General features: G+C 45.8%; 1 protein-coding gene across 2 annotated transcripts; it reads right to left on the bottom strand.

Moving 5' to 3' along the window:
* Positions 1-53: 53 nt before the first annotated feature.
* On the bottom strand, positions 54-26,274 carry asns (asparagine synthetase). 2 transcript variants are annotated; one of them, XM_056412425.1, is made up of 12 exons: positions 26,189-26,274; positions 20,304-20,559; positions 9,620-9,857; positions 9,360-9,545; positions 9,174-9,275; positions 7,161-7,288; positions 6,608-6,734; positions 5,473-5,579; positions 5,078-5,178; positions 2,944-3,025; positions 2,432-2,587; positions 54-1,089 (listed from the first exon to the last, which is right to left on the bottom strand). In XM_056412425.1, exons 2-12 carry the CDS (start codon positions 20,550-20,552, stop codon positions 880-882), a joined length of 1,686 nt encoding a protein of 561 aa, XP_056268400.1. In that variant the 5' UTR covers positions 20,553-20,559; positions 26,189-26,274; the 3' UTR covers positions 54-879. The 2 variants fall into 2 exon arrangements, with proteins under 2 accessions (XP_056268400.1, XP_056268394.1); XM_056412419.1 differs by lacking the exons at positions 20,304-20,559; positions 26,189-26,274 and adding an exon at positions 12,882-13,023.

Genomic DNA, 26,274 nt, shown 5'->3' on the forward strand with positions numbered 1-26,274 from the left:
TGGAACCGGAGAACCACCTCGCACACATGTAGTCATCAACCAGCCAGCAGCCCTTTGTGGTAGCACATATTTATTATATATATTTAGATCAATTTAAACATATATTAAAATATATATCCATATTTATTTATATACATATTTATATATATAAATGTGACCAATGATGGTGGGTGGCTCAAGGCACTGTATATATTTAAATATATATATTTATATATATGTTAAATATATATATTTATTTATATACATGATAGTGGTTCGGTGACTCAAGGCACTGCTCGGTCCATAGAGCCCATCTTAATGGTGACGGGCTGTTTACGGTGATGGATCACATCTCAATCAGGTTTCACGTCTGCTCAGAAGGAACGACATAGAACTCATGATTCACTGTGTGCTATAATAATAATAAAAGATACCACATCTGATGTAAATGGGTTAAAACATGATTAAACACATATAAACCTGACTAAGGAGCCACAGCCTGTGTTCTGGTCTCTGGCTGCAAGACAACAGGCATGTGTTAAAGATGCCTTCTCTCTCCTGACCACCAGGGGGCGACTCCTCTGGTTGTATCGAAGTATATATAGTGACTCTACTTCTATCTTGATGTATTCCCTCAGTAAAGTACATGATGGTCATTTAGAGTCCCACAGACCATGAAGCAGGGGACGCTTTAGGGGCGGGGCTTAAGGTGATGGACCAAGATGGCAACAGACAAAATTCATTAACGTAGTAAAATGTACCAAACTGCCTCATGAAGCCGAGTCAGTTCCAGTCGGCTGTGTGAGTCGTACTAACGCCCGAACGGCTCGGCCTTCACTTGGGCTGCAACGCTCCGAGGTCACCGCGTTGCAGACTGACCCCCGCGGCGGCTCGGGCCGATCACTGCTCTGCGTCGGGCTGGTAGATGGCCAGCGTGCGGGCCGACGGGTCGCTGGCGTCGGTCCAGCGGGGCATCCAGTAGTGGGTCAGCCACTGGGCCTGGCCCGGGTAGCGCGCCTCAAACACCTGCCGGAAGTAGTACGCCTCCTTGGTGAGCGGCGGGTTGTGAGGGAACGCCGCCGAGGCCGCCGCCAGCTGGACGTCGGTCACCTGAGAGACAGAGCGCAGGTCAGAGGTCAGAGAGGACAAGCTCCGAGGAGGACACACGAGGACGACACGGCGTCCACAGGAGGGCGAGATAAACAGAGGACACCTGGCATGCTGCCAGGTCCCTGGTCCAGGTCACTGTCCAGGTCACTGGTCAGGTCACTGGTCAGGTCACTGGTCCAGGTCACTGTCCAGGTCACTGTCCAGGTCACTGTCCAGGTCACTGTCCAGGTCACTGTCCAGGTCACTGTCCAGGTCACTGGTCCAGGTCACTGGTCCAGGTCACTGGTCCAGGTCACTGTCCAGGTCACTGGTTCAGGTCACTGGTCCAGGTCACTGGTCCAGGTCACTGGTCCAGGTCACTGGTCCAGGTCACTGGTCCAGGTCACTGGTCCAGGTCACTGGTCCAGGTCACTGGTTCAGGTCACTGGTCCAGGTCACTGGTCCAGGTCACTGGTCCAGGTCACTTGTCCAGGTCACTTGTCCAGGTCACTGTCCAGGTCACTGTCCAGGTCACTGTCCAGGTCACTGGTCCAGGTCACTGGTCCAGGTCACTGGTCCAGGTCACTGGTCCAGGTCACTGGTCCAGGTCACTGGTCCAGGTCCCTGTCCAGGTCCCTGTTCCCTTTCTCCAATCCCAAATGAAAAAGGTTCTTTATCTCGGGCGAGAACCGAGAGGAAGAAGGAGGAGAACCGTTGCTATATTTCTTATCTCAACTCATTGACCCGAGGAGGCCGTGAGCTGCTGTCAGGCGGCTGGACGCCCGCTGAAATATTTAAATATAAGATGTAAGACCTCAGTCTTTAAATGCATCAACACACGTTACACAGACCTACATCTGGTTGATGTTCCTCCTGTATTGTTGGTCACCTCTACAGCTGTGAAGCCTCTGGCGCCCCCTGGTGGTCATCAGTAAACACACAGGGTCCTGGAGCCATCGACGGTCCTCAGGATTAATTATCGACACGATACAACGAGGACGTGAAGTTGTAGTCCCAGATTGATACGTGTTGTTTAAATAGGCTTTATTATTATTATTATTGAAACCTTTATTGCTCAACATGAGACGAACAGGATTTGAGACTAAACTGAAAGCCGACAGCCAGGCGATTCCCAGCATGCATTGGATCTCGCAGTCGGTGAAGTTGACGTGCGGCGCGTGGCCGGACACTCATTTACCCAGCATGCATCGTGGCCAGCGAGGGATGCAAGGGACGTTTAAGGTGAACAATGGCCGCCGCTCTCAGGTATGAAGACGTTTTATTGGTGAGCCGTTTATTGGCCACGCCCCCGAGGCACGAAGGCCTTCAACCTCACCCCGACGTGAAGGGACCCTGAACTCACCTTGGCCTCCAGGTGCTCCTGCAGGCACTCGTACCACGACTTCTTCACGGACATCATGCCGTCACTGAACGCCTCTTTGCGCCTCCACAGGATCTCCTGGGGGATCAGGCCCAGACCCTCGAAGGAGGCCCTGAGGAGGTGCTTCTCCACGCCGCGCTGCACAGGACAACACGGTTACACACACACACACACACACAGACAGAGACACACACACAAACACAGACACCCAGAGACACACACACACATACACCCAGAGACACACCCACTTTCGCGCACACACACAAACACACTTGCGCGCACACACACACATCGAGACACACACACACAAACACAGAGACAGACAGACACACACACACACATATGCGCGCACGCATACACACATCGAGACACACACTCACACACACACAGAGACAGACAGACACACACTTGCACACACACACATATGCGCACACGCATACACACATCGAGACACACACTTACACACACCCACCCAGAGACAGACACACACCCACCTTGGGGGTCCTCATGTCCTCGGGCAGAGACAGGTAGTACGCGGTGAACCGGTGGTCCAGGAACGGAACCCGGAGCTCCAGACTGGAGGAGGTCAGGGGAGACGGAAGAATACAGAACATATATATATACACATATATATATATGTGTATATATACACACACATATATATATATATATACACACACACATATTTATATATATATACTTACACACACACATAACCACATAAGTCATGAGTGGAAGGAGTGTGAGATATTTGGGTAAACACTGAACTCGTGTGGAGATGATCAATGACCTCATTAGTTCGACTACTTTTGAATTGATAAACTTCTTGATCATAAGTATGACCTCATCGTTGTGGATTCATTCCTCAGACATCAGGATCTCATTCATCACGTTCTGCTGTGATCACATACCTGCAAACTCATGAGGGGTGAAAAAGGTGACAACGGGGGGGGGGGGGGGGGTGCAGGTGACTTTTTTTTTTTTTCACCACACCACATCCACGTTGTTTGAAGCCTCAAAGCTTTTAGAACCACAACTACAGTCATTTTATTGTTCTGACCACAAATCTAAATAATGATAATAAACTGTTTAAGAACAAAAGGTCCTCCGCTCTGACTCAGCCCTATAATGATAGTAATAACAAATATACATTGTCATGATATATAATATGGTTAAAGTCATTCATGAACCAACTTCCTTTTGTTTGCCTGAACAGTCCTCATGGACTTCTCCCTGAATCTGTTCTGTCTCTCCGTTTGTCACGATACTCACATTATAACTTCTGTACATATTACATACCTGCCATAAATGTCATACCAGAATTCAAAACCATAAAAACAATATGGTACCATAAATACGAGACTGGTATATTTATCTATAATAGTAATAAATAAAACATCTGTATGGTTCACTTTTTACCAACTTTTTGAACACTTAACAAATGACAGTAATATTAGTATTAATACAGTCAGATATGAATGAAACTACATGGTTCCATCATAGCATTGATGATACACTATGAGGCCGTTAGTCTCTGACCAGATGATACACAGTTCATCAGGATGAGCAGCTGGAGAGTTACACAACTTTACAGACTGAAACATTTCACTTCTGGCATCTTTTTATTTTTTAAGCCGAAGTCTCTAAGCTCCGCCACTTCTCTCGCTGTGAGCGGCGCAGCGCAGTGTGCGCAGACAGCTCGACACGGAGCAGTGTGTGCGCTCTGATCGCTCTCTTAATGAAGTATCGATACTAAAAATATGCTAAATCACATCGTGTTTAACGTACGGGTCCTTTGTTAGCATCGCTACACCGTGCAGCGTGACAAGAGTAGATGTAGCGGACTAACATTCAAGCTAACCTGAACCCCCAAACGATGTGGACATCTGAACGCTGATTGGCCGAGACGCGACACGTCCCATCAAAGATGTTCTATTGCGAAGAGCAACACTTCACACTTTTCTCCGCGTCTCACTGCAATCTCAACGGCAGCGGGCCAGGTGACCCCCCCCCAAAACAAAAACTCTTCGGATCTCCACGATTCACGTGGACGACCTATTCTGAGTTCAAAACGGTGAATTTCACCGAAAGGTGACAAGTTTGCAGGTATGGATCATCAGGTGAGACTCATTCTGCTGAACGCCTCATGAATCATTTAGACAGGATTTAAAACCTTCCGTCACCAGCTGCTGCTCTCCGGCTAACGACCACACTGTGTGTGTGTGTGTCTCTCTGTGAACACAGCCTCGACCAGAGAGGAGGACACACTGTGTGTGTGTGTGTGTGTGTGTGCGTGTGTATATGTCCGTGTGTGTATGTGTCTGTATGTGCGTGTGCATGTGTGTGTGTATGTGTGTATGTCCGTGTGTGTATGTGTCTGTGTGTATGTGTCTGTACGTGCGTGTGCATGTATGTGTGCATGTATGTCCGTGTGTTTATGTGTCTGTATGTGCGTGTGCATGTATGTGTGTGTGTGTATGTGCGTGTATGTCCGTGTGTGTATGTGTATGTGTCTGTACGTGCGTGTGTATGTGTGTATGTGCGTGTATGTCCGTGTGTGTATGTGTCTGTGTGTGTATGTGTCTGTACGTGCGTGTGCATGTATGTGTGTGTGTGTGTGTGTGTTACCCGTGTGCAGCGGTGGTGCGGTCGGCCCGCAGCACGTCGAACAGGTAGAGCTCCTTCAGCAGCCGGACGCTGTCCTCCGCGGCCGCTTCGGGCGTCGGCGCCTGGAGGAGGAACGCAACGAGTCAGCAGCTCCATGTGCACGCCCGTCGCCATGGCAATGCAACACGCCATTCATCCAGGTCTACAGTGAGGAGGACCGCGTGGGGGAGTCACTGAACCTCCAGCTTCAATAGACACCAATAGACACCACGCGTTGCACCTCAACCCGCAAATACAGGACCAATGGAGTCAGAAAAGACACTGCTACACCCTGTTCCTCCACTAGAGGGCAGCAAACACTAGATGTCCAGCCGCTGCTCGTCTCAAGGCCTCCGGGAGGTCAGCGGGTCACTTGCCTGGTGGAAGTAAAGGTAGCCCTGAGTCAGCTCGTCAGCGCCCTCTCCAGAGAAGATCACCACACTTTCAGACTTCTCCTTGATGTACTTGGAGATCAGGTACATGCCTACAGCAGGAAACAGGAAGTAGAAGCGCTCGCTCACAAGGACATGGCGGACGGCGTAAACCTCCCAAAACAAACCACACGCCCCCGCGGGTATGAGTGATGTGCATGAGAGACGGCTACACTGACGGAGGCCTGATGGTCATCATTCAACACGAATAGCAGATGCTCGTTTCCACCAAAACGGAACAATAAATGATGGCAGAGTCAACTTTAACTGTTAGAATAACAAATGACCACATTAAAAAATATATATGGTCACATCTTTAAATTACATGCATTATAAAACGTGAGTTAAAAGAAGTGTTCTTCCTTTGTTTGCTCGTGTGTGATGTGATCTCGGCTCCTTTCGGTCACACGTTGATGGCTGCAGTCGTTCCTTATGCAACGTCGATAATGTTTTAACAAAAGTGACAATCAAAGATAGTTTATGCAGAAGGAATGAAGGTATGGGAGAACAGATGAGTCCTCCTACCAGAGGTATTACTCATTTCTACATAATTATGGTTTCAACACAAACATGCAATAAATCAGATTATACACACATTATTCAGACCTTTAGCAGAGCAAACTAAGAGCAGTGAAAGTATTTATATAAATATACATTTAAATATATTTAAATGTATATATATATTTAAATGTATATGTATATATAAATATACATTTAAATGTATATATATATATAAATGTAGATATTTATGTTTCTACATTTAAATATACATATTTAAATGTATATATATAAATATATATTTAAATGTAGATATTTATAAATGTATATATATAAATATATATGGTTTCTTCCCTTTTTTCCCCCGCGTTTTTTTCTATTTATTGGGAGTTTTTCCTGATCCGATGTGAGGTCAAAGGTCAGGGATGTCTATGTGTACAGATTGTACAGCCGTCTGAGGCAAATTTGTATTTTGTGATAATGTGCTATACAAAATAAACTGAATTGAATATATATATAAAGATATAAATATATAGATATAAATATACATACAGACATATATATACATGAAGAAGATCCTCACCAACAGAGGCGCGTACAGTGGTGATGTCATAGGTCTCCAGGTGGTAGATGACTTCCTCCACAACTTTGATTCCTTCTTCTGCAGTGAAGTTCACTTCGTGGTGTTCGCTGCCGATGTGAGCGGCAACCTGACGGAGGACCCACACACACCAAGTAAACACACCGGACCCACTTCACAATAACTCATGGTACATTGAAGATAGAAATATAAACAATTCAATGGTAATTAAAATAGGTTAAATTAGTAATGGTATTAAATACGTTAGTAAAACTTATTATAATATTATATATTCTAAAGTATTTGTTAAGGATACACAGACTGTGTGCATGATTTGTAATGTGTGATTATAATACAAAACAAACTGAATTGAATTGATAGATCGTTTTAATCCTTCTATAATCATTATTTGGATGCTTTATGAAGTTGAAACTGATTATCAGAACCCATTTTGTTCCCGGTGCTCAATGTCAAATTCAGAGGACATCCATTGCCTCCACATGGCTCTCAACATGGCCGACCAAAAATGGCGTGTCAGCCTTCCACCAGAACCGACCTTCCGAGCAGCCAAGACGTCCGGACTGTCCTCCGAGCCGATGGAGAAGGTCTGGATGGGGTACTGCAGCTGCTCCTCCTTGGCCAGCTTCACCAGCGTGGCAGCAACCAAGCTGGAGTCCAGACCACCTGAAGAAGAGATAACATCATCATCAACCACCTGAAGAAGAGATGGCATCATCATCAACCACCTGAAGAAGACATGACATCATCATCAACCACCTGAAGAAGACATGACATCATCATCAACCACCTGAAGAGATGACATCATCATCAACCACCTGAAGAAGACATGACATCATCATCAACCACCTGAAGAGATGACATCATCATCAACCACCTGAAGACATGACATCATCATCAACCACCTGAAGAAGAGATGACATCATCATCAACCACCTGAAGAAGAGATGACATCATCATCAACCACCTGAAGAAGAGATGACATCATCATCAACCACCTGAAGAAGAAATGACATCTTCATCAACCACCTGAAGAAGAGATGACATCATCATGAACCACCTGAAGAAGGGATGACATCATCATCAACCACCTGAAGAGATGACATCATCATCAACCACCTAAAGAGATGACATCATCAACCACCTGAAGAAGAGATGACATCATCATCAACCACCTGAAGAAGACATGACATAATCATGAACCACCTGAAGAAGAGATGACATCATCATCAACCACCTGAAGAAGAGATGACATCATCATGAACCACCTAAAGAAGGGATGACATCATCATCAACCACCTGAAGAGATGACATCATCATCAACCACCTAAAGAGATGACATCATCAACCACCTGAAGAAGAGATGACATCATCAACCACCTGAAGAAGACATGACATAATCATGAACCACCTGAAGAAGAGATGACATCATCATCAACCACCTAAAGAAGACATGACATCATCAACCACCTGAAGAAGACATGACATCATCATCAACCACCTGAAGACATGACATCATCATCAACCACCTGAAGAAGAGATGACATCATCATCAACCACCTAAAGAGATGACATCATCATCAACCACCTGAAGAAGAGATGACATCATCATCAACCACCTGAAGAAGACATGACATCATCATCAACCACCTGAAGAAGACATGACATCATCATGAACCACCTGAAGAAGAGATGACATCATCATCAACCACCTGAAGAAGACATGACATCATCATCAACCACCTGAAGACATGACATCATCATGAACCACCTAAAGAGATGACATCATCAACCACCTGAAGAAGACATGACATCATCAACCAGCTAAAGAGATGACATCATCATCAACCACCTGAAGAAGACATGACATCATCATGAACCACCTAGAGATGACATCATCATGAACCACGGGAAGAAGACATGACATCATCATCAACCACCTGAAGAAGAGATGACATCATCATGAACCACCGGAAGAAGAGATGACATAATCATAAACCACCTGAAGAAGAGATGACATCATCATGAACCACCTGAGAGGTTTAGCTCCTTCTGGTTCAGGATGACTCGGGACGTGAGGAAACAGTTCCTGCCCCCCTTTGCTGCTGTAATCCCGTGAATATTATGTTATCTTATGTTGACTTGAGATGAGAAACTGGTTTTATTCTTAAATCACAAATGTTTGATTTATTTGTAATAATAATAATAATAATGCATTCAATTTATGAAGCACTTTTTTAAATTTACTATATATGTTCTACTTATGTCTGTCTTTTCTTTGTTTGTATTTTTTATTATTATATTTAGTGAAATTTTTATTTTCGTCATTTACAATGTTTTGTTGCGTTCTTTTTTATTCAGTGAAACTGAAAAAACATCAATAAATAAAAAGTTTCAAAAATAAATAATTGTATGGCGCTTTTCAAGGTACTCAAAGACACTTTGCATCACATAAAAATAAATGAAATAAATAAGATAGAGACGGCTCTGTGCCCCCATGTCCCGGGCTTTAATCAAAGTACGTGACGTCATTTTCCATATTTGCCGTTACCTGACAGCAAACAGCCGATCCTCCTCTGAGCCATGAGCCGCTTCCTCACGGCGTTCTCAAACAGGACCCTCACGTTGCCTTTCACCGTTTCCTCATCGAAGCCTGCGGAGACGTCGGTGGGATTCAAACCCATTAAAAACACGCTTTACCAAAAAAGAAAAAGAAAGACGACGAGCGTCTCCGTACCCGTGGGCAGCGCCTCCACCGTGTCGTAGACGGCGTGGGCGGGCTCTCTGGTGCAGCAGTGGAACGGCTCCATCTGGACCGACTGGACCTTTCCGCTGGGCTGCAAGTCGAAGGCCTCGAAGTGGCCGGGGAGGAGGGCGGCGATGTTGGCGGGGGCCGCCGTTCCCCGGGTGATGTCCGTGAGTCCTGCGATGGGAATAACAACGAGTTGGGCACTAAAGAAGCTGTAAAGCGAGTATAAGAGACTTCAGTCTCGCTACCTTTGGCCTCGGAACAGACACCGAGGAAGCCGTCGTCCGTGAGGAACTTGAACAACGGACGGACGCCGTACGTGTCCCGGCCCAGAAAGACCTTCCTGTTGGCGGTGTCCAGCAGGATGAAGGCGAACACGCCGTCCAGGAGGGAGGCCATCTTCTGGAGGCCGAAGCGGTCGTACAGGTGGAGCAAGATCTCCCCGTCCACTTTGGTCTGGTGGTCAAAGTCAAACTGCTTCCTCAGCTGGAAGGGAAGAGCAGACGGCGTTGGTTAGACGCTCTGCGGCGCCGTTCACTGCTGCACCCCGGGAGTACTCAATTACATGGAGAATTACTCAATTCAGTTTATTGTGTGACTCCCCTCAGAGGGCTTTAGAATCTGTACCCAGGGCTCCAGACTAACTTTTTTAACTAGGAGCACAGTGGCCCCTAACTTAAAATTTTAGGGGCGCAAGCAGAAAATTTAGGGGCGCACACTATAAATCGACTTGCAAAGTTTTCCCATCATTTTTACTGTATTACTGATAAATAATTTGACAATATACAATCTTATGCCTGTTTGCCTTCATGAACTGCAAAACATTCACAACAGAGAACTCTTCAGAAGTTACTGTATTGAGTTTAAACATATTTTAAGAGAAAACATACCTTGAGCATGTGCATGTTGCACTTCGATGTGGCCAATCAAAACATTTGTTGGTTTCTAGAGATGCACCGATCAGGTTTTTGGTGCCGATCACCGATCACTGAAATCAGTATCTGCCGATCACCGATAATACCGATCACTGAAATCAGTATCTGCCGATCCGATAATACCGATCACCGATCACGGTGTTGATTGAAGCATTCTATTTATTGTGTAGCATTATTGCTATGAGGACTATGAGGAAATACATATATAAAGCAACTCAAACATTAAAGACATTACCGATTTCTTTAAACATTTAGGACTTTTACTTTGAAAAATGTCCTAATTGATACATTAAAATTCTTTGATTGCTATTGTAGGGGATTTCAGATATGTATGGAACACATCTGCATCATTCATTTCCTGGAACTCTTGGGGAAATCTATATACAGGACTTTTCTTAACATACAAAAGTCAGACTTATTTTTATAAACTCTTACTTGGTCCAGTAAAAATGTTTTAATGTTAGCATAATTTAAGCTAAATCTCAGAAACGATCTCTAAAGATACAAAATCAGTTCATTGTTTACTTTTATATGTTCGTGTATGATTTGTCGACATCTTATTTTGAAAAACGGATGTTGTTTCCGCTAACTTTGCAAAACCGGATGTTGTCACTTAAATCCTTCCGCTAACTTTATCAAAACCCTCTTTGCTCCCGATAGAATGCGTTTACCGTGAGCATCAGTCTCTAGAGCCTCAGACATGTGAGTGTCGGCTGAGTTGACCAAGTGATTCAACTCGGGGGACGGGGACGCCGCTCGGTGGTGAGGATCCCCTCGTGGACCTCTGCACTCTGTGGCCCTCGCCGGGCGCATCGTCTCCGTTGCAATGCGCCTCTTTTCACACATTAGCCTATAACCGTGGTGGTCATCCCCCCCCCCCACTCTCACACACAGGCCAGCCTTCTTCTTCGGTTTTCGTCTCCTTTCTTCTTCTTCTGGAGTTAATGTCGGTTAGCAAACCAGTCATTCAGGCATTAGCGCTAACTATAGTGGGCTGAAGTGTAGAACAAGTTTGTCAGCAACACAAATATTTAATAACAACAACAACAAAAATCTGCTAATTTACTGGTCGCGCATGCGCGAGTTGATGAAAAATTTACTCGCACTGTGTCTAATTTTAGGCGCAAAATGCGACCATTTGGTCGCAGTCTGGAGCCCTGGTACCACATCCCTGACCTTTGACCTCTCCAAAAACTCACAAGAAATAGAAAGAAAAGCTTTCAGAGGAAAAAAGGGAAGAAACCTGGTGGACAGAAGCAATAATGATATGTATTGTATTTGTTCAGAAGCCATGTGTCACGATTCATATCTTATATTGAGGTTTTATATATGTTTGAAGTGCCTTATAGACAATATTGGCCAATAGTAGCTGACCACAGATATAAACCAGTCTCTGTGTATGTTTGTTCATCAGAGTTTCTTCGACATTATAAAATGTGACACTCTTTAATAGCAAGCTTCAAGATATTAACAAAATATTAAGGTTTTGTAAAAAAAGTAATATCTGACACTATAGCAATAAAATCTGAAGTTATAATATCAGCAGCCACATAAACTCTTGGTTAAGTTTTATGACAACTGGCTAGTTGTTAAACGCACAGGACAGGAATATGAGATTAATAAACATGTGTTCTTCACCTGTAGCTAAGAATCAGTGTTTATTTGTCGGCTTATGGTGCGTTCACACCGGACGCGGCGAAAAAATTCTCTACGCGTCTGACGCAGCAGTCTTGACGCGCGTCGAAAAAAGTGTGTTCACACCAGACGCGTCGGGGGCGGAGTAATAAATGAGTCGAGGAACGACAGGACCGCAGAGTACTTCCACTTTTAGTGGACTGAGCTGCACTCCCACTGCGCTTCTCGCTGCTCTCTCTCTTCTCTCTTTGGTAGCTGTCTCTGAGACTTTTCCACCTACGGCGGCAGATCTCCTCTGCCATGAAACACATATGCCGGCAGTTGGTTCATAGTAAAGTACAACAAATAGCGAGAATAAAAGCAAATACATACATTCAAAACTTACCAGGTAGTCCCACGGCTTCTCCGACCTTGTTCCACGCTTTATCTTTATAGCTCCGGTTTCGGTAAGCATAAAGAGTTGTATCGTAAAGTTCGGGGTGCCCACAGACTGCGACAATAATCTTTTCCTCCATTTTTTCAACCGTCAGGTCGATGACGGCGGAGCTGCTCAACGCTGATTGGCTGGCGCAACTATGACTCACGCTTTTTGCTGCGGGTTGGGAAATTTCAACTCGCGCGTCGAGGAGCTGCGTCTGTTCGCTGAGTTCGCCCCGCGACAAACCCTCTGTTCGTGCTGCTTCAAACGCGTCTGACGCGCTGCTCGCTGGAAAATACGCAGCTACGCAGCTTCGACGCAGCTTTGCATTGACTTAACATGTAATCTCGACGCGCGTCGAAATTTTGACGCGTCCGGTGTGAACACACCATTAGAATGAGCCGCCATGTTTCTACAGTAGCCCAGAAGGGACAAGCCCCACCGGAGGAGTTCCAGTCGGTTGCAATCTGAAACCTCGCCACCGGAGGCCGCTATATCCTGCTTTAAGAGCCAGCAGCTCACCGTGTGATGGTTGTAGATCTCTCCGTTGTAGCAGAGCCACAGGAAGGGGAACTTCTTGATGCGTAGCGGCTGCATGCCGTACAGCTGGTCCACCACGGCCAGCCGGTGGAAGCCGAAGCAGCAGTTGGTGAAGCCGTTGACGTTCTCGGCGGGCGTCGGGGCCCGGTGGGCGATCCGCATGGCGCTGGTGCACTGCACCGACAGGCACTCATCGCTGCCAAACAAAGCCCAGATTCCACACATGGCACAGCTGTGGAGGAGAGGAGACACACAGTGGTGGTTAGTGTGCAGCTTAATGATGCAATGAACCACCAGCAATCTGAAACTCAATGAGGTCCAGAACAACAACGACTGGTTGTTCAAGTAATTGTGGAAAACAAATACAATGTTCACCAAGTTTTAGATTTGAGAAATATGTAAATATAATCGATTGTTCCGTTTATCCTCCTCTGTTCTCTCCTGAAGGGTTCTTACCTTTTTTTTCCCCCTGAAAGGTTTTTTTCTATTTCTTGTGAGTTGTTCCTGATCCGATGTGAGGTCAAAGGTCAAAGGTCAGGGATGTCTAGGTGTACAGATTGTAAAGCCCTCTGAGGGGAGTTTGTTATTTGTGATATTGGGCTCTACAAAATAAACTGAACTGAAACAGACCATAGAGCAGGGTGTGCTTTAGGCGGGCTTACTGTGACTGACAGGTTAATGCATACCAGAGCCGAACACGCATCCCGACGTTACTCCGCCACATTCCAAATATGGTCGCTAATGTTCATCGGTTGCTCACTTCCGGTATTTCACAGTCTGTGCTCAATAACTAAGGATGGGTTAAACAGAGAACTAACTATTCTATTCTAATGTTCATTGAAAGTCAAAGATGGCGTCGTCAAATCCCAAAATCAAGGCTGCATGCCAGCGGTGACATCACGATGACTCCGCCCACTTCTGTACACAGTCTGTCTCAAGAACAGTGACAACGAGAGAGCTGCTCTGGATTTTGCAAAACAGGTTTATAGCTAACCGCGCTCACCCCCCCAGCGCCGGCGACGTCAATCACCCTCAACCCTCAGGCCCGTCACTGGTGTATTATTCGTCATGAGTATCCTTTAAGAGACCCATCTGAGGGCCTCACAGGACCACGGGCCCCTGCAGTGTCCGACCTTGACGGACCAGGTTCTGGGTTTACATGGATCATGGTTTTATCTGGACCCTGGCCCTGCCCAACACCTACTACCACTACTACCACCACCACCACCACTACCACTACCACTACCACCACCACTACTATTATTACTACCACTACCACTACTACCACCACCACCACTATTATTACTACCACTACCACCACCACCACTACCACTATTACTACCACTACTACTACCACCACTACCACTACTACTACTACCACCACTACTATTATTACTACCACTACTACTACTACTACCACCACCACCACTATTACTACCACTACCACCACCACTAGTTACACCACTACTACCTACCACTACTACTGTACCTACTACCACCACCACTACTACTACCACTGCCACCACCACTACTGCTGCCACTGCTACTACCACTGCCACTGTACTGCCACCACCACTACTATACTACTATTACTACCACTACTACCACCACTACTATTGTACCACTACCACCACCACCACTCTATTATTACTACCACTGCTGCTACTACCACTACCACCACTACCTACTACTACCACCACCACTGCCAAACTACTATTACTACCACTGCTACCACCACTACTACCACCACCATCACTACTACCACCACTATTACTACCACCAATACCATTACTGCTATACCACATTATATTTCTACTATATATAATAAGCGTTTAGCAACCACACTTTTCTTCAGACTCAGGTCCATATATTAGATAGAATAAATACACACACAAAAAGTACAATACATAGAACTATGAATGCTTTATGAATAGACGGCTGTACCAATGTCTCCACAGCGGGGACTGGTAGTTCAACTACACTTTATGTTTGATAAAACCATCAAACCGGAAGATAAATGTATACATAACATTTCTTAAAACAGCGTGTATGTACTGTTGCTGTTTTAGTGGTACATTTTTCATCATGTATATCATATGCATGTCATGTGCATGTCATATGCATGTCATATGCATGTCATAAGCATGTCATATGCATGTCATATGCATGTCATATGCATATCATGTTTATGTCAGCATGGCATAAGCATGTCATATGCATGTCATATGCATGTCATATGCATGACATATGTAGGGCTGCAACAACGAATCGATAAAATTGATAAAAATCGATTATTAACATAGTTGGCAACGAATTTCATTATCGATTAGTTGTGTCGCGCGATTATTATGGCGCTCAATAAGTCGCTGGAGTATAAACAAAGTAGATTTGAGCGCAGAGCGGCGCAGGAGAAACCAGAGCGGAGAGAGGACAGACAGAACGCTGCGTTGTGAGAGCCAATCAGCGCTGAGCTGCTCCTCTGTTGATGAATCTAATTGGCTGCTGCTGCTCACGTGGCGCTGGATGCGAAGTCCTTCACGTAGTCGGAGACATTCACGGAGCTGTGTGCGCCCTACGGGTGACGTTATGACCCCAGACACCAGGGCGCTACATGTCACGACGTGTGTGGTATTTCCACAAGAGTTCTTGTGAAATTTCGCCCGACATGCTCCGTGACGCTCACGATCTCCCCTCCTCCTCCTCCTCCTCCACTTCCTCCTCCGCAGTGCTCCTCGCGCCACCAAGCGGCTGCACCTCCTTCTCCTCTGACCCGCAGCACCAGACACACAGGTCATGACGGTGTTTGTCCCCTGACGTTGTTTGTGATAAATCAACCACAACATTAGCGCTGATGAAAACATGACGTCACAACTGGTCCGACGTTTCCTGAAAAAATAAACAAACAAAAACTCACGAAATCCATGATTTCAAAGCCTTGCAGCCGTTTACTGACTGTAAGAGCCACAAGTGTGTTTTTAGTATATTTAAGTTTCAGAATTGTTTATAATTTAATATTTAGATGTATGCTCGTTTTGGAGGAACTATAAGTTGAATATATTAAAAGATCTTTATGTTAATGACTGACGCTCGGGCCAGGCTATTTAATGACGCGCGACGGCAACAGGTGTAGAACAGGCATTAGACGCGAGGGATATAGTTTTTACCGTGAGACCATGAGATCGTTTTGAACGTTTATTATTTTGTATACTTTGTCAGCGTTTTTTGCTGTTTAAAATAAAATCGAAAGAAAAGGAAATGAACGGTCTCCTGTCATGGCGGCCAGAGGAAACAGTTCCTGCCCCCCTTTGCTGCTGTAATCCCGTGAATATTATGTTATCTTATGTTGACTTGAGATGAGAAACTGGTTTTATTCTTAAATCACAAATGTTTGATTTATTTGTAATAATAATAATAATAATAATGCATTCAATTTATGAAGCACTTTTTTAAATTGACTATATATGTTCTACTTATGTCTGTCTTTTCTTTGTTTGTATTTTTTATTATTATATTTAGTGAAATTTTTATTTTCGTCATTTACAATGTTTTGTTGCGTTCTTTTTTATTCAGTGAAACTGAAAAAACATCAATAAATAAAAGTTTCAAAATAAATAATTGTATGGCGCTTTTCAAGGTACTCAAAGACACTTTGCATCACATAAAATAAATGAAATAAATAAGATAGAGACGGTTGTGCCCCATGTCCCGGCTTTAATCAAAGTACGTGACGCTATTTTCCATATTTGCCGTTACCTGACAGCAAACAGCCGATCCTCCTCTGAGCCATGAGCCGCTCTCACGGCGTTCTCAAACAGGACCCTCACGTTTTTCACCGCTTCCTCATCGAAGCCTGCGGAGACGCCGTGATTCAAACCCATTAAAAACACGCTACCAAAAAGAAAAAGAAAGACGACGTCTCCTGCCGTGGGCAGCGCCCCACCGTGTCGTGACGGGCGGCGGGCTCTCTGGTGCAGCAGTGGAACGGCTCCATCTGGACCGACTGGACCTTTCCGCTGGGCTGCAAGTCGAAGGCTCAAGTGGCCGGGAGGAGGGCGGCGATGTTGGCGGGGCCTGCCCGGTGATGTCCGTGAGTCCTGCGATGGGAATAACAACGAGTTGGGCACTAAAGAAGCTGTAAAGCGAGTATAAGAGACTTCAGTCTCGCTACCTTTGGCCTCGGAACAGACACCGAGGAAGCCGTCGTCCGTGAGGAACTTGAACAACGGACGGACGCCGTACGTGTCCCGGCCCAGAAAGACCTTCCTGTTGGCGGTGTCCAGCAGGATGAAGGCGAACACGCCGTCCAGGAGGGAGGCCATCTTCTGGAGGCCGGCGGTCGACAGGTGGAGCAAGATCTCCCCGTCCACTTTGGTCTGGTGGTCAAAGTCAAACTGCTTCCTCAGCTGGAAGGGAAGAGCAGACGGCGTTGGTTAGACGCTCTGCGGCGCCGTTCACTGCTGCACCCCGAGTACTCAATTACATGGAGAATTACTCAATTCAGTTTATTGTGTGACTCCCCTCAGAGGGCTTTAGAATCTGTACCCAGGGCTCCAGACTAACTTTTTTAACTAGGAGCACAGTGGCCCCTAACTTAAAATTTTAGGGGCGCAAGCAGAAAATTTAGCTTATACTATAAATCGACTTGCAAAGTTTTCCCATCATTTTTACTGTATTACTGATAAATAATTTGACAATATACAATCTTATGCCTGTTTGCCTTCATGAACTGCAAAACATTCACAACAGAGAACTCTTCAGAAGTTACTGTATTGAATTTAAACATATTTTAAGAGAAAACATACCTTGAGCATGTGCATGTTGCACTTCGATGTGGCCAATCAAAACATTTGTTGGTTTCTAGAGATGCACCGATCAGGTTTTTGGTGCCGATCACCGATCACTGAAATCAGTATCTGCCGATCACCGATAATACCGATCACTGAAATCAGTATCTGCCGATCCGATAATACCGATCACCGATCACGGTGTTGATTGAAGCATTCTATTTATTGTGTAGCATTATTGCTATGAGGACTATGAGGAAATACATATATAAAGCAACTCAAACATTAAAGAAATTACCGATTTCTTTAAACATTTAGGACTTTTACTTTGAAAAATGTCCTAATTGATACATTAAAATTGTTTGATTGCTATTGTAGGGGATTTCAGATATGTATGGAACACATCTGCATCATTCATTTCCTGGAACTCTTGGGGAAATCTATATACAGGACTTTTCTTAACATACAAAAGTCTGACTTATTTTTATAAACTCTTCCTTGGTCCAGTAAAAATGTTTTAATGTTAGCATAATTTAAGCTAAATCTCAGAAACGATCTCTAAAGATACAAAATCAGTTCATTGTTTACTTTTATATGTTCGTGTATGATTTGTCGACATCTTGTTTTGAAAAACGGATGTTGTTTCCGCTAACTTTGCAAAACCGGATGTTGTCACATAAATCCTTCCGCTAACTTTATCAAAACCCTCTTTGCTCCCGATGGAATGTGTTTACCGTGAGCATCAGTCTCTAGGGGCAGACATGTGAGAGTCGGCTGAGTTGACCCAGAGATTCAACTCGGGGGACGGACGCCGCCGGTGGTGAGGATCCTCGTGGACCTCTCACTCTGCGGCTCGCCATCGTCTCCGCTGCAATGCGCCTCTTTTCACACATTAGCCTATAACCGTGGTCATCCTCCCCGCTCACACACAGGCCAGCCTTCTTCTTCGGTTTTCGTCTCCTTTCTTCTTCTTCTGGAGTTAATGTCGGTTAGCAAACCAGTCATTCAGGCATTAGCGCTAACTATAGTGGGCTGAAAGTGTAGAACAAGTTTGTCAGCAACACAAATATTTAATAACAACAACAAAAATCTGCTAATTTACTGGTCGCGCATGCGCGAGTTGATGAAAAATGTACTCGCACTGTGTCTAATTTTAGGCGCAAAATGCGACCATTTGGTCGCAGTCTGGAGCCCTGGTACCACATCCCTGACCTTTGACCTCTCCAAAAACTCACAAGAAATAGAAAGAAAAGCTTTCAGAGGAAAAAAGGGAAGAAACCTGGTGGACAGAAGCAATAAATATATATATATATATATATATATAAATAATGATATGTATTGTATTTGTTCAGAAGCCATGTGTCACGATTCGTATCTTATATTGAGGTTTTATATATGTTTGAAGTGCCTTATAGACAATATTGGCCAATAGTAGCTGACCACAGATATAAACCAGTCTCTGTGTATGTTTGTTCATCAGAGTTTCTTCGACATTATAAAATGTGACACTCTTTAATAGCAAGCTTCAAGATATTAACAAAATATTAAGGTTTTGTAAAAAAAGTAATATCTGACACTATAGCAATAAAATCTGAAGTTCTAATATCAGCAGCCACATAAACTCTTGGTTAAGTTTTATGACAACTGGCTAGTTGTTAAACGCACAGGACAGGAATATGAGATTAATAAACATGTGTTCTTCACCTGTAGCTAAGAATCAGTGTTTATTTGTCGGCTTATGGTGCGTTCACACCGGACGCGTCGAAAAAATTCTCTACCCGTCTGACGCAGCAGTCTTGACGCGCGTCGAAAAAAGGGTGTTCACACCAGACGCGTCGGGGGCGGAGTAATAAATGAGTCGAGGAACGACAGGACCGCAGAGTACTTCCACTTTTTAGTGGACTGAGCTGCACTCCCACTGCGCTTCTCGCTGCTCTCTCTCTTCTCTCTTTGGTAGCTGTCTCTGAGACTTTTCCACCTACGGCGGCAGATCTCCTCTGCCATGAAACACATATGCCGGCGGTTGGTTCATAGTAAACTACAACAAATAGCGAGAATAAAAGCAAATACATACATTCAAAACTTACCAGGTAGTCCCACGGCTTCTCCGACCTTGTTCCACGCTTTATCTTTATAGCTCGGTTTCGTAAGCATAAAGAGTTGTATCAGAAAGTTCGGGTGCCCACAGACTGCGACAATAATCTTTTCCTCCATTTTTTCAACCGGCAGGACGATGACGAGCGGAGCTGCTCAACGCTGATTGGCTGACGCAACTATGACTCACGCTTTTTGCTGCCGGAGTTGGGAAATTTCAACTCGCGCGTCGAGGAGCTGCGTCTGTTCGCTGAGTTCGCCCCGTGACAAACCCTCTGTTCGTGCTGCTTCAAACGCGTCTGACGCGCTGCTCGCTGGAAAATACGCAGCTACGCAGCTTCGACGCAGCTTTGCATTGACTTAACATGTAATCTCGACGCGCGTCGAACACACCATTAGAATGAGCCGCCATGTTTCTACAGTAGCCCAGAAGGGACAAGCCCCACCGGAGGAGTTCCAGTCGGTTGCAATCTGAAACCTCGCCACCGGAGGCCGCTATATCCTCCTTTAAGAGCCAGCAGCTCACCGTGTGATGGTTGTAGATCTCTCCGTTGTAGCAGAGCCACAGGAAGGGGAACTTCTTGATGCGTAGCGGCTGCATGCCGTACAGCTGGTCCACCACGGCCAGCCGGTGGAAGCCGAAGCAGCAGTTGGTGAAGCCGTTGACGTTCTCGAAGCGGAAGGCGTCGGGGCCCCGGTGGGCGATCCGCATGGCGCTGGTGCACTGCACCGACAGGCACTCATCGCTGCCAAACAAAGCCCAGATTCCACACATGGCACAGCTGTGGAGGAGAGGAGACACACAGTGGTGGTTAGTGTGCAGCTTAATGATGCAATGAACCACCAGCAATCTGAAACTCAATGAGGTCCAGAACAACAACGACTGGTTGTTCAAGTAATTGTGGAAAACAAATACAATGTTCACCAAGTTTTAGATTTGAGAAATATGTAAATATAATCGATTGTTCCGTTTATCCTCCTCTGTTCTCTCCTGAAGGGTTCTTACCTTTTTTTTCCCCCTGAAAGGTTTTTTTCTATTTCTTGTGAGTTGTTCCTGATCCGATGTGAGGTCAAAGGTCAAAGGTCAGGGATGTCTAGGTGTACAGATTGTAAAGCCCTCTGAGGGGAGTTTGTTATTTGTGATATTGGGCTCTACAAAATAAACTGAACTGAAACAGACCATAGAGCAGGGTGTGCTTTAGGGCGGGGCTTACTGTGACTGACAGGTTAATGCCGCCACCAGAGCCGAACACGCATCCCGACGTTACTCCGCCACATTCCAAATATGGTCGCTAATGTTCATCGGTTGCGAAAAGTCAAGATGGCGTCGACCAAATCCCCAAAATCAAGGCTGCATGCCAGCGGGTGACATCACGATGACTCCGCCCACTTCCTATACACAGTCTGTGCTCAAGAACAGTGACAACGGAGAGCAGCTGCTCTGGATCTTTGCAAAACAGGTTTATAGCTAACCCCGCCGCTCACCCTTCCCCCGCGCCGACGCCGAACGTCAATCACCCTCAACCCTCAGGACCCGTCTGACAGGAGACTAGGATGGCTCCCGGCACATTCCTGTCATGACGGGCTGGCTGCCCAGCTGCCCCTGACATCCACCATCATCCTGGCCTCCAACACACCCTCCAGCACAGGGTGCCCGTCATCCGATGGCCGTCACCCTGGTGTCTGTATTCATGAGTATCCTTTAAGAGACCCATCTGAGGGCCTCACAGGACCACCGGGCCCCCTGCAGTGTCCGACCGTGTTGACGGACCAGGTTCACAGGTTTACATGGATCATGGTTTTATCTGGACCCTGGCCCTGCCCAACACCTACTACCACTACTACCACCACCACCACCACTACTACTACCACTACCACTACTACTACCACTATTATTACTACCACTACCACTACCACCACCACCACTACTACTACCACTACCACCACTACCACTACCACTATTATTACTACCACTACCACCACCACCACCACCACCACTACTACCACTACCACCACCACTACTAGTATTACTACCACTACTACTACCACTAATACCACCACCACCACCACTACCACTATTACTACCACTACCACCACCACTAGTACTACCACCACTACTATTATTACTACCACTACTACTACCACTACCACCACCACCACTACCACTACTACTACCACTACCACCACCACTACTACTACCACGACTATTATTACTACCACTACTACTACCACTACCACTATTACTACCACCACCACTACTATTATTACTACTATTACCACTACTATTATTACTACCACTACTACTACCACCACTACCACTATTATTACCACTACCACCACCACCACTACTATTATTACTACCACTACTACTACCACTATTACTACCACCACCACTACCACCACTACTATTATTACTACCACTACCACTACTACTACTACCACTACCACCACCACTATTACTACCACCACTACTATTATTACTACCACTACTACCACTATTACTACCACCACCACTACCATCACTACTACTACTACTACCACTACTACTATTGCTACCACTACCACCACCATTACTACTACCACTACCACTACCACCACTATTATTACTACCACCACCACTACCACCACCATCACTACTATTATTACTACCACCACTACTACTAGCATTGCAACTCGTATTCCAATACCATTACTGCTATTATCATTATAGTTCTACTATATTAAACGTTTAGCAACCACACTTTTCTTTCAGACTCAGGTCCATATATTAGATAGAATAAAATACACACACAAAAAAGTACAATACATAGAACTATGAATGCTTTATGAATAGACGGCTGTACCAATGTCTCCACAGCGGGGACTGGTAGTTCAACTACACTTTATGTTTGATAAAACCATCAAACCGGAAGATAAATGTATACATAACATTTCTTAAAACAGCGTGTATGTACTGTTGCTGTTTTAGTGGTACATTTTTCATCATGTATGTCATATGCATGTCATGTGCATGTCATATGCATGTCATATGCATATCATATATATGTCATATGCATGTCATATGCATATCATATATATGTCATATGCATGTCATATGCATATCATATGTATGTCATATGCATGTCACATGCATATCATGTGTATGTCATATGCATGTCATGTGCATGTCATATGCATATCATGTTTATGTCATATGCATGGCATATGCATGTCATATGCATGGCATATGCATGTCATATGTATGACATATGTAGGGCTGCAACAACGAATCAATAAAATTGATAAAAATAGATTATTAACATAGTTGGCAACGAATTTCATTATCGATTAGTTGTGTCGCGCGATTATTATGGCGCTCAATAAGTCGCGGAGTATAAACAAAGTAGATTTGAGCGCAGAGCGGCGCAGGAGAAACCAGAGCGGAGAGAGGACAGACAGAACGCTGCGTTGTGAGAGCCAATCAGCGCTGAGCTGCTCCTCTGTTGATGAATCTAATTGGCTGCTGCTGCTCACGTGGCGCTGGATGCGGAAGTCCTTCACGTAGTCGGAGACATTCACGGAGCTGTGTGCGCCTACGGGTGACGTTATGACCCCAGACACCAGGGCGCTACATGTCACGACGTGTGTGGTATTTCCACAAGAGTTCTTGTGAGAATTTCGCCCCGACATGCTCCGTGACGCTCACGATCTCCCCCCCCCTCCTCCCTCCTCCTCCTCCACTTCCTCCTCCGCGCAGTGCTCCTCGCGCCACCAAGCGGCTGCACCTCCTTCTCCTCTGACCCGCAGCACCAGACACACAGGTCATGACGGTGTTTGTCCCCTGACGTTGTTTGTGATAAATCAACCACAACATTAGCGCTGATGAAAACATGACGTCACAACTGATCCGACGTTTCCTAAAAAAATAAACAAACAAAAACTCACGAAATCCATGATTTCAAAGCCTTGCAGCCGTTTACTGACGTTAGTTATGTTTAGAGAATAGAGAGAAGAGAGAGAGAGAGAGAGTTCTTATTCCGTTCTATTTAACAGGGGCTAGTCTAGGATTTTCGTGGCCAGACTTGTTCAGAGGGCCGGGCCAAATGTGGAGGCGGGCCGTATCCGGCCCGCGGGCCTTAGTTTGAGGACCACTGCTCTTGGCTGTTGATGTCTATCAATATCGCTCATTTGGAAAATGACGTAAGAGGGCAAGACGGATCCGTATCAGACCAGCGAGGAGGGCAATACGTGGCCATTAGCCAATCAGAACGCTTGTACTGCCGTTGCTATATAATAATTCATCTTTATTCATAAAGAACATGTAAGCTAGCGGTCTGATGCTGCCAGAGGAAACGCAGGTCGAGGACAGCTTCATCAGTGTAATGCTGCTAATGCTTCAACTCTGTCACCATTTTTTTTTTTGGCATTGGGTGCCCTTTTTTTGGGTTTGAGCACCTGCCCCTCAAAATGTCTGTGCACATTTACATTACATGTCATTTAGCAGACGCTTTTATCCAAAGCGACTTACAATAAGTGCATCAACCTAGAGCAGGGGTTCCCAAACTTTTTAGGCCACGCACCCCCTTCTACATCCCGACCGGGTTCACGCACCCCCAATCCCCCACACTTTTTCTTTTTTTTTTCTCCGGGAAGAGTTGTTGACGGGGGGGGGGGGGTGCTAGTGAGTTTTTCTAGTGAGAGTGTGCTCACCTGTGTGCGCGGATGTGTCAGCGCGTAACACGGCAGATGCGCGTTATGGGAGCGGCGGCGCTGGGCTTAGCCCAGAAGAGTGATGCAGAGAAATTTGTAGACATAGAAACACTCTCAGACAGCAGCTTGCTGTTACGTGCGCCTGCTGCCAGTCTGACTCCGCTGTTTTGGGTGAATGACGTCACGTGCGACCTGGAGGTGTTAACCACTTGTGTGCCAAATCTTTTTGTTATTTTTTATTAACATTCGGGGCTAATAAAGAAACATCCGGGGCTTTTTTAGCCTAGGGACGCCACTGAGTCTCACGCTCAATGCGTGACACTTGAGAGCCCCGAGAATGTTTAATATTAATTTGTACACTATTAGACCGCCATTACATTTTTCCTCTCGCGCACCCCCTAGAGACAGCTCGCGCACCCCCAGGGGTGCGCGCACCACACTTTGGGAATCCCTGACCTAGAGTACCAACTAAGAACAACAAGAATACAGGAAGTAACATTTCCTCAACATAGTCGAACTACAAAAGTACCATAAGTAAGTGCTATTTAAGTGCCACTGAAGTGCAAATCTGTGTTTTAATCCAGATATAGTCGGAAAAGATGTGTTTTCAGTCTCCGGCGGAAGATGTAGAGACTTTCTGCCGTCCTGATGTCAGTGGGGAGCTCGTTCCACCACTGAGGAGCCAGGACAGCAAACAGTCTGGATGTAGAGTGATTAGCTCGAGGTGCAGGAGGCACAAGTCGATTGGCTGTTGCCGAGCGGAGCGAACGTGCCGGGGTGTACGGTGTGACCATATCCCGGATGTAGACGGGGCCCGATCCGTTCAGAGCACGGTACGCCAGAACCAGTGTTTTGAAGCGGATGCGAGCAGCCACCGGGAACCAGTGGAGCGGAGAGGGACCCTCCTCTGTTGCTCTCCTGAAGGGTTCTTCACTTGTTTCTCCCCATTAAATGTGTTTTTTTGGAGTTGTTCCTGATCCAATGTGAGGTCAAAGGTCAGAGGATGTCTATGTGTACAGATTGCAAAGCACCGCAAGGATAATTTGTCATTTGTGATTTCGGGCGATATAAAATAAATTGAATTCATTCTCGGGATCCGGTTCATCCGGACATATTTGGCTCCAAACCCAGCCAGCTCCCCGGCCAGGCCTCCTCCCGTCAGGGGGTCACAAACTTCCAGCATATGTTCAACTTTTTTTTTTACTTTGCACAGCTGGCCATGGACCACCTGTTGCTCTGAAACGGTGATGACGATGCCCCCCCCCCCTCCCACCACCACGCTGGACCTGTCTGCTGTGGGAGCCTTCAGATTTACGGGATCCAGCATCTCCCAGGACCCGAAGTGGACTTCCATAGACACCACGAGGAAATAAAAACACCCCGCAGAGGAAGTACTTCCTGCTCCAGCTCAGGAAGCTCCCTCCAGCCTGGTGGGGTTCGGAGCGGCCACTGAACCGGACGGTTTACAGACTACAACGGACAAATCACTGGTGCCTCAAACGCACCATAACGGGCCGCTCCGCCCCGTGAACGCGCTCTCCGAACCGAGAGGCTGCCAGGTGGCTCTCACGAAAACAGTTCCCACGCGTAGTGATGCGCTGTGTGTGCGCACGTGCTCCTACTTTTAATTGAGTAGAATACTTTTTAAAGTCTCTATTTCCGTCTAACCGTAACGCTCGAGACAACACGTACAACACGGATCCGCCGACCCACGTGACTCACCTGGTTTCTGCAGATGCTTCCAGAAGCACTGACGGCTAACAGTAGCGCCTGTCGGGTGGTACTCTAGTGATGACGACCCCCTTGCG

The sequence above is a fragment of the Pseudoliparis swirei genome, chromosome 1 (assembly GCF_029220125.1).
Source record: "Pseudoliparis swirei isolate HS2019 ecotype Mariana Trench chromosome 1, NWPU_hadal_v1, whole genome shotgun sequence".
Classification (NCBI taxonomy): Eukaryota; Metazoa; Chordata; class Actinopteri; order Perciformes; family Liparidae; genus Pseudoliparis; species Pseudoliparis swirei.